The following is a 10061-nucleotide window of genomic DNA, read 5'->3' as shown; positions in this document are numbered from 1 at the left end:
GAACAAAATTTTTAATTATGGCTTTGGTAAAAAAATTCTTCAAAGTAAACAAATGTTTCCCCTAAAACTACAAATTTGTCTAAAATATGACTTAGCACCCTATAAATATGCCAAAAGGACAATAAAAATCAAGGTCTTTAAAAAGTTAAGCTATCAGAAGTACACACATGAAACATTAACTATGTTTATAGAAGTTAAAGACATTATCCCAATATTGGCACATGTTATTTTTAATATAAAAATAAATTGCTATTAAAATCTAAGTTCAGACTGCCTAGATATATTAACATATTTAAGAGCAGTTGTATATGTCAAGTCAAACACCATGTAAATAAGAACATTCAAATCTGTATAGTATGAATTATAGGCCAAAACCAACTTTTCCTCAGTGCTAATTTTTGTTCAAACTCCATTCAGAGCTATGTACAGTAATTATTGTCAAGGTCAAGGTCATTGTGAACTTGCATGGCCGAGTGACGGCTAATTAATCAAATAGTGTAGTTTAATTTAATTAAATCACAAAAATCATAATCTTTTTTATTATGCACTGAATATGTGCTATAGGTTGGACTATACCAATTCAAATCCCATAGGCGACCATGTTAACGTTTGTGTTTAAAAACACTATATGCAATATATCAACCAAACTGTGACCCATAAATATCAGTACTACAACCCCTACCTCAAAGTATTAACTGCAGAAAATGGTACCTTTCATGGCTCATTTTCGGTATAACCAGATGTTTCTGCACACACCCCTAGTTTCGCACAAAATTTTAGTACTTTTTTTTACAGGTACCCCATACATGTTCCAAGCACAAGGCTACTTGACACGGTGGTACTACATCAAATAAAATTGCATACATTTTTAGCCCAGATGAAACTAATTTTTTTTACAACCAACACACTCACATTTATAACCAATCACAGGACTTGTGGTGTTAACTTCTCTATCAAAAGTTCGGTACACCTCGAACTTCGACCCAGCCGGAAATTAATTGGTATAGTGCAACCTATACTGATAACATACATGTTTCAAAAGGTGGTGAATCATGTGTTTTTATGACAACCAGGATCTGGTGTCTTCTGACATAAACTGACAACCTCACTGAAACTGTTGTTTCTACAGTGCAACCTAATTTAATGTACACCTCACAAAACACATGTATTTTGTACAGTTTTGTACAAATGCAATATGTCATATTTGAAAAAATAATTGTTTTAAAAATAATACTCCTGAAGATATTTATTGTCAGATGTGTGTGTGTGCTCAGCTATATATGTAGAGACAGCATGGCTATTCAGAGTACCTCAACTCCTTAAACTTATTCCATTGAAACACATGTACTTGACTGACCCCTTGATTATGAAGACCTCAATAGGCACATCAAAGAAATATCAGTATTAAAAAAATACAATGTCTGAGGAAGGAAAAACCAACATGACTGCATCTGTATGAAGTAATGACTTAATGTCCTGCACATCACTGTTGGAAGAAAATCCTGTATGCTGAGTGTGGGCATCTTCAAGTTACCATGTGCGGGAATTTCAAATCCATCAGCTATGCAGATTTTCAAATTGGACCATCAAAACCATTGGCAGCCACCAATATTCCTGACTATATTTTATGTATACCCTACTGTAGTTGGAGGTTTTAAAAATTTGTAATATCTGGAATTATCATGCAGCTTTCGCATATTTATTTTTGATTCATTACTAAAAAAAACCTGTTTTTAAGTGACATAATTACCCGAACATCTATTTTATTGCATTATTTTCTAATCCAGATCAATACAATATGTATATTGGATGTATTCCTACAATCTGTAATCCAGCATATCATTTAGCTATTAACATTGGATAATACAGCATTAACAATAAAATAAATCATCAAATTACACCAAGGTAGATAATCAAATCTGGAAAAATTGGTTCCAAATCTAGTATACACTTAAAATACACTTCATGGGAGCAAACTAAGTGATTATTTTAAAAAAAGATTTGATCTGGAGACCTAAAGATATGTTTAACAAGCTTATTGTTATGTATAAATGAGAACAGAAGACACAATAGTGACAAAATTTTTAATTATGGCTTTGGTAAAAAAATTCTTCAAAGTAAACAAATGTTTCCCCTAAAACTACAAATTTGTCTAAAATATGACTTAGCACCCTATAAATATGCCAAAAGGACAATAAAAATCAAGGTCTTTAAAAAGTTAAGCTATCAGAAGTACACACATGAAACATTAACTATGTTTATAGAAGTTAAAGACATTATCCCAATATTGGCACATGTTATTTTTAATATAAAAATAAATTGCTATTAAAATCTAAGTTCAGACTGCCTAGATATATTAACATATTTAAGAGCAGTTGTATATGTCAAGTCAAACACCATGTAAATAAGAACATTCAAATCTGTATAGTATGAATTATAGGCCAAAACCAACTTTTCCTCAGTGCTAATTTTTGTTCAAACTCCATTCAGAGCTATGTACAGTAATTATGTCAAGGTCAAGGTCATTGTGAACTTGCATGGCCGAGTGACGGCTAATTAATCAAATAGTGTAGTTTAATTTAATTAAATCACAAAAATCATAATCTTTTTTATTATGCACTGAATATGTGCTATAGGTTGGACTATACCAATTCAAATCCCATAGGCGACCATGTTAACGTTTGTGTTTAAAAACACTATATGCAATATATCAACCAAACTGTGACCCATAAATATCAGTACTACAACCCCTACCTCAAAGTATTAACTGCAGAAAATGGTACCTTTCATGGCTCATTTTCGGTATAACCAGATGTTTCTGCAACACCCCTAGTTTCGCACAAAATTTTAGTACTTTTTTTTACAGGTACCCCATACATGTTCCAAGCACAAGGCTACTTGACACGGTGGTACTACATCAAATAAAATTGCATACATTTTTAGCCCAGATGAAACTAATTTTTTTTACAACCAACACACTCACATTTATAACCAATCACAGGACTTGTGGTGTTAACTTCTCTATCAAAAGTTCGGTACACCTCGAACTTCGACCCAGCCGGAAATTAATTGGTATAGTGCAACCTACAACCGTCCTCGGTGGTGTCGTGGTTAAGCCATCGGACACCCTCTTTTCTCTCACTAACCACTAACAATTAACAACTAACCCACTGTCCTAGACAGCTGAGGTGTGTGCCCAGGACAGCGTGCTTGAATTGGATATAAGCACGAAAATAAGTTGAAATGAAAATGCTTTTACAACCGGCCTCGGTGGTGTCGTGGTTAAGCCATCGGTCATAAGGCTGGTTGGGACTGGGTTCGCAGCCCGTTACTGGCTCCCACCCAGAGCGATTTTTAACGACTCAATGGGTAGGTTTGAGACCACTACACTCTCTTCTCTCTCACTAACCACTAACTAACCCACTGTCCTGGATAGACAGCCCAGATAACTGAGGTGTGTGCCCATGACAGCGTGCTTGAACCTTAATTGGATATAAGCACGAAAATAAGTTGAAATGAAATGCTTTTAGAAACGCGTTCTATTTCGAAAGGCCAACAACAAAATGTACTATGTTAAAAATAATGAATGGTAGTACTCCACAACTGGTGTAACAAAGGCCGTGGCATGTACTATCCTGTCTATAGGATGGTGCATTTAAAAGATCCCTTGCTGCTAATCCAAAAAGAGTAGCCCATGAAGTGGCGACAGCAGATTTCCTCTCTCAAAATATGTGTGGTCCTTAACCATATATCCGACGCCATATGACTGTAAATAAAATGTGTTGAGTGCGTCGTTAAATAAAACATTTCCTTCCTTCATTCTCATTAGCAGCGAACCAACTAGGTTTGAACAACGTGTCCACTATAGTCTGAGGAACCAAACCGATATATTTATTCCCTTCGCTAGAAAAATAACTTGTTACAAATGTCATTTATACATTCAACAGCTGATCTTTGTAATAATCTAAAAGCGGATATACGAAATTGTGAACAAATTTCAGCCTTTAAGAAAGCAATAACACCGGATGTTTAAAGAGTGCTCTCATTTCACTGCCTATGAGTATAACTACTAAATCAGGACCTGTTCCTCCTATGGGGCGGGATGTAGCCCAGTGGTAAAGCGTTCGCTTGATGTGCGGTCGGTTTGGGGTCGATCCCCGTCGGTGAGTCCATTGGGCTATTTCTCGTTTCAGCCAGTGTACCACGGCTGGTTTATCAAAGGCCGTGGTATGTGCTATCCTGTATGTGGGATGATGCATATAAAAGATCCCTTGCTACTAATGAAAAAATGTAGCGGGTTTCCTTTCTAAAACTATATGACAAAATTACCAAATGGTTGACATCCAGCAGACGTTGGTTAATAAATCAATGTGCTCTAGTGGTATTGTTAAACAAAACAAAGTTTACTTTATTTTTTTCGAGCCAGCCTGATTCTATTATATATATATATATAGTTTCGCTTCGCTCTATTTATGCTTTGGAGCATGCAGTAGACATTCCTATACGCGTACACGAAGTATTCACTATATATATATTTAATTATATATTCAGAAAATTCAAACCGGTTTCGCTTCGCTCTTTGTGTGCTTTGAAGCATGCAGTCGACATTCCTATATGAGTACACGAAGTATTCACTTTTGTTCCTTGGGAATTGACATTGCATGGCATTCAAGGGGACAATACTGCTGCTCGGTATTCCCGAGGAATTGTAATTTTTGTGATAGGTGTAATTAATGTTTATACAAAACAGGCTACGTCGTTACAATGTATGGCGACGTTCTGTCACTTTCTGTTATCAAGATGTTTCACCGGTTAAAGGGACATACCCTAGTTTTTAAACACTAAGGTATATTTTTTACTATTATAGCCGTTTTTGATAACTGAAATCATACTTTACAGAGATTTTATGGTTTAGATTATCAATTTCCGTACATTCGAAGTGTTTTGGTCATCCTGGTGGTTTTAATATCACAAAATGCATTTCTCATATTTTTAAAAACGCACGTGCGTCTGAGAAGAAACAGTTATGGAGTCGAGTTTTAGTGTTTTTAGAGGGTATTTCACCATTTCAAAGTCACAGACTCATGTTTCACTCAATTGTAACTTTATCCAAATGTGTTTCAGGTTTGTAGATTAACTAAACTTAGTGTTAATTTTCACGGGTTGAAACTAGGGTATGTCCCTTTAACGTATATTATTATTTAAAATTATATAGAGAATTATACATGAGTGGCAGTTAGATACCATTTATCTTACAAGTTGTTTTAAAAATGTATCTAACGAGCGAAAGCGAGTTTGATATGTTTTTAAACAACGAGTTGTAAGATGAATGTTATCTAACGGACACGGATGTATTATTCTATTTCTTACATATCCTCAAAAACCAGGTTTTAAGCAAATGTTAACATCTTTTTCGACTAAAAGTTATTTACAGCTCATCCGGTTGTAGCTAACTTACGCGTCACAGATAAATGATTGCCAGGTTAACTATACGTCACAGTATAATCGATTTCGACCGTGCTGTTTTTTCATTGGATGTATGTCATTGGTGACCTGGTCATCACCTAGGAGCAGCCAGTTGTATGTCTTGAAATTGTTAACAAACGTACATGTATTAACAAGTATGTGTTATCAAAAATAACGAATGATGTTCTCACCATGATACCAATGCTTTGTTATTGTTACGATATACCACTTAGGACTTGAAAATAAAATTTGCACACTTTTGTTTGGTCAGATTTATATATATATATATAACTTATAATTGTTTAACATCCAAATATAAAAAATGGTGTGCGGAAAAAATGTCAATGGTCAATAATATGTCAACGGACAAAATGTATATGAGCAAAACGTCTACCAAATGAGATTAGAGAAACTTGACATTTTGTCCTACAGACCGGCCTCGGTGGCGTCGTGTTTAGACCATCGGTCTACAGGCTGGTAGGTACTGGGTTCGTATCCCAGTCGAGGAAATTGGATTTTTAATCCAGATACCGACTCCAAACTCTGAGTGAGTGCTCCGCAAGGCTCAATGGGTAGGTGTAAACCACTTGGACCGACCAGTGATCCATAACTGGTTCAACAAAGGCCATGGTTTGTGCTATCCTGCCTGTGGAAAGCGCAAATAAAAGAGCCCTTGCTGCCTGTCGTAAAAGAGTAGCCTATGTGGCGACAGCGGGTTTCCTCTTAAAAACAGTGTCAGGATGACCATATGTTTGATGTCCAATAGCCGATGATAAGATAAAAAATCAATGTGCTCGAGTGGCGTCGTTAAATAAAACAAACTTTACTTTTTTGTTCGTGGAATAACTCCGGAAAAGAGAATTTGTATGAGGGAACGATCTCGCAACTGGCGGAAATATATTGTGAAGAAAACGTTTGATAATGATCAATGGGTTAAAAACTTTCGAATGACAAGTTTGTCAAAATCTGTTACACCATATTGTCTGGCTGCCAGTGTCAAAATATGTCTAGATATGCACCTGTTTGATGCAGTAGATTGTAATTGTGTCACATAGAAAATTTGTGAAATCTATTTTCAATTATTTTGATAACATGAGCAAATAAGAAATCTTTTCACATGACAAGATTTGCGTTGCAAGTAAATTTACTCATACTCAAATATACTTTTGCATGACCTCTGTTGCTCCTGCAAATACAATCCAAGAGTATATATATAAACCCATATGCAAATGCGTTCTTATGACAGATATACTCACCCGTAGTATATTTACGTATGTGTTTATATATACTCGTGTATTTATATGTCTGCATGAAAACAGGGTTTAAAACGTCCAACTCAAACCGAAAGTACGTGATCGTCGCTTAACATAGTCAAAGATTCCGGACAATTGTAAAAAAAAAAAAAACTATACAATTCAGTCCATACACTGTGGTATAAAAAAGGTTCCTCCATGTCAATATTATAATGTAAATATATTTAAAATTAAACCAGCAGAGGAGCGGCATCCGGCGTAATGAGCAGACTAGAGTAAGGAAAAGTAAAGTTTGTTTTATTTAACGACGCCACTAGAGCACATTGATTTTTTTATCTTGTCATCGGCTATTGGACGTCAAATATATGGTCATTCTGACAGTTTTTTAGTGGAAACCCGCTGTCGCCACATACGCTACTCTTTTACGACAGGCAGCAAGGGATATTTTATTTGCGCTTCCCACAGGCACGATAGCACAAACCATGGCCTTTGTTAAACCAGTTATGGATCACTAGTCGGTACAAGTGGTTTACACCTACCCACTGAGCTTTGCGGAGCACTCACTCAGGGTTTGGAGTCGGTATCTGGATTAAAAATCCCATTCCTCGACTGGGATCCGAACCCAGTACCTACCAGCCTGTATACCGCTGGCCTAACCACGACGCCACCGAGGTCGGTCACTTGAGTAAGGAAGGAAGGTAAACTCTATTAACGTGCCCATATCCACTGAAGGTTCAGGCACGTCCATCCTGGGCACGAGTTCTGATTTACGCCAGTTCTCTTGTCCAGGACAGAAAGAGGGAATTTTAATTGAAGGGATAAATTAGTAAATAAAAAATATATTAATAGTAATTTAAGCCAAAATATGGGGTGGGTGTTATTGAAATTACTTGCGTAGTACGAATATAAATACTATGTAATTACCCGCCATTTTAGAGGGCCAGCCCAAAAATAAACAATACTCGACCTATTGGCCTAGCAGTTATCCCCTGGAAGACAAAAGGGACGGGGCGTAGCCGAGTGGTAAAGCTCTCGCTCGATGCGCGGTCGGTCTGGGATCGATCCCCGTCGGTGGGCCCATTGGGCTATTTCTCGTTCCAGCCAGTGCACCACGACTAGTATATCAAAGGCCGTTGTATGTACTACCCTATCTGTGATATGGTGCATATAAAATATCCCTTGCTGCTAATCACCAGCAGTCCGACCGTAGCCGGTAACAGGCGGAGGATGGTATGGTGCTATGGCATTCCCCGTAGGATTAAGCCAAAGAGAATGGGTGCGCATTTTTGATGAAGGAATTTAGGCGCAATTTTGAACGGTCGATCTAAATGGAAAGTAGGGAGCTACGTATAGATTTGGAATTTAGTAGGCCAAGAGTAGCTCGTTAATTGTACCTATGTGGTGCTGACACATGCAGGAACAGGATATGGTTTAACGTGCACATTCAGAGCAAGCTGTTGTGGCGCACGCCTGTCCTGGGCACAAGTACCGGCCTCGGCCGGTTCCTCCGACCAGGACAGGAAAGGTTTGGGTGAGTGAAGGAGGGACCGCCTGCACTGGCAGGTGCAAGGGAGCACCAGCAGTCCAATCGTAGTTGGTAACAGGCGAGAGGAGGGTGGGTGGGTGGTGGTGGTGGTGGTGGTGGTATGGTGCTATGTAATTTGAAGAATGTCCCGTAGGATTAAGCCAAAGAGAAATGAGTGCGCATTTTGATGAAGGAAGTTTGGCGCAATTTTGATGGTCGTTCTAAAAATAAAAGGTAGGGAGCTACGTATAGGATTGGAATTTAGTAGGATGGAATGGAATGGAAAATTGTTTAAAGGGACATTCCCGAGTTTTCTGCATTGTAAGATGATTCTGACTAATAAACTATTTCTACGATTAAACTTACATATTTAAACTTTATATTCAGTGTGTTTTTGGTCGTCTTAATTTTTGTAAGTAGTCCAAACTGGATTTTGTCTTCAAATAATTTCGTACGTACGAACAAAACAAATATTTTAGAAAAAAATGAAATTGAACCTAGTACAAATATTAGAACGATCAGAAAAAAACGTTTAATATACAGCCACTAATATTTTATGCAGAAAACTATATTTGATATGTAATTACGATCGCTAAAAAATCTCTGTTGATTGATAACATCTTTAAAATTGCAGCAAACTCAGGAATTTAGAGCAAGCTGTTGTAGCGCACGCCTGTCCTGGGCACATGTACCGGCCTAAGCCGGTTCCTCCGTCCAGGACAGGAAAGGGTTGGGGTGGGTGAAGGAGAGACCGCCTGCACTGGCAGGTGCAAGGTAGCACCAGCAGTCCATCCGTAGTCAGAAACAGGCGGGTGACATGCATAAGTGACGTACGATCTATTTTTAGTGCGATGGGACAGTCCAGTATTACGTCTACGCTAAGACTTTACATGAAACAGCTAGCCAATCAGAACGTCGGCACCCTATTAAGACATGCTGAACCAGCTATTATGAAGTCATCGATTTATATATAAATGCTAACGAAAAAGAAAGGAAAAGGAAAGAGCATTCTCACAACAAAAACAGCTGGTGAAAAGATAGAAAGATATATATATACAGAGAGAGAGAGAAAGATGGAATCATTTAAGGCCTTAAAACTGAAATGTTTAAAATCACACAGGATGTTCAATGACCCTGATTTCCCCGCAGATTCCCGATCTTTGTATTTCGAAGCCAAGAGTAATCCAGGCATACAGTGGAAACGACCTAAGGTAAGTTTGATAGCCTACCAGCCTATGAAACACTATGCGAATAGGAAGAATATTGATCCTGCTACACCAGAATGGCTTATTTAACGCACATACGCATACAGTATTTAACACAGAATCATTAAGAAATGAATGTTATACAGTGGCGTAATGAGGGAGGTTTTTTCTTCTAATTTTTACCGTATTAAATTTTATAAAATCATACATACATACATACATACATACATAGTGTAGGTTGCTCCCCCTCTCAAAGCTACGCCAGTGATGCTATAGAATAGTGGCAACAGAAGGTTTTTATTTTTTATTTTTTTTTATTTTATATAAATTATTATTAAAATCGGTGGGTAAGTGTAAGACCACTACACCCTCTTCTCTCTCACTAACCACTAATAACTAACCCACTGTCCTGGAAAGACAGCCCAGATTGCTGAGGTGTGTGCCCATGATAGCGTGCTTGAACCTTAATTGGATATAAACACGAAAATAAGTTGAAATGAATGAAAGTATAAGATTAATTTCTTCAGGTCAAACAAAATAACAGTTGTGGTTCCGACTGCCCGACCGTCCGTAGAAAACCCATGTGACCATAACGTTTTTAATTGAAAATAC

General features: G+C 37.4%; 1 protein-coding gene across 1 annotated transcript in view; it reads left to right on the top strand.

Moving 5' to 3' along the window:
• The first annotated feature begins 9236 nt into the window (after positions 1-9236).
• LOC121379901 (calpain-A-like) overlaps positions 9237-10061 on the top strand; it is a 29921-nt gene continuing 29096 nt past the window's right edge. Inside the window, exon 1 of the mRNA XM_041508573.1 lies at positions 9237-9455. Coding sequence (XP_041364507.1) covers positions 9318-9455 — 138 coding nt within the window. The 5' untranslated portion in view covers positions 9237-9317. The remainder of the gene's footprint in view (positions 9456-10061) is intronic.

Source organism: Gigantopelta aegis, chromosome 8 (assembly GCF_016097555.1).
Source record: "Gigantopelta aegis isolate Gae_Host chromosome 8, Gae_host_genome, whole genome shotgun sequence".
Taxonomy (NCBI): domain Eukaryota; kingdom Metazoa; phylum Mollusca; class Gastropoda; order Neomphalida; family Peltospiridae; genus Gigantopelta; species Gigantopelta aegis.
This window is presented reverse-complemented; position numbering and strand designations above follow the sequence as displayed.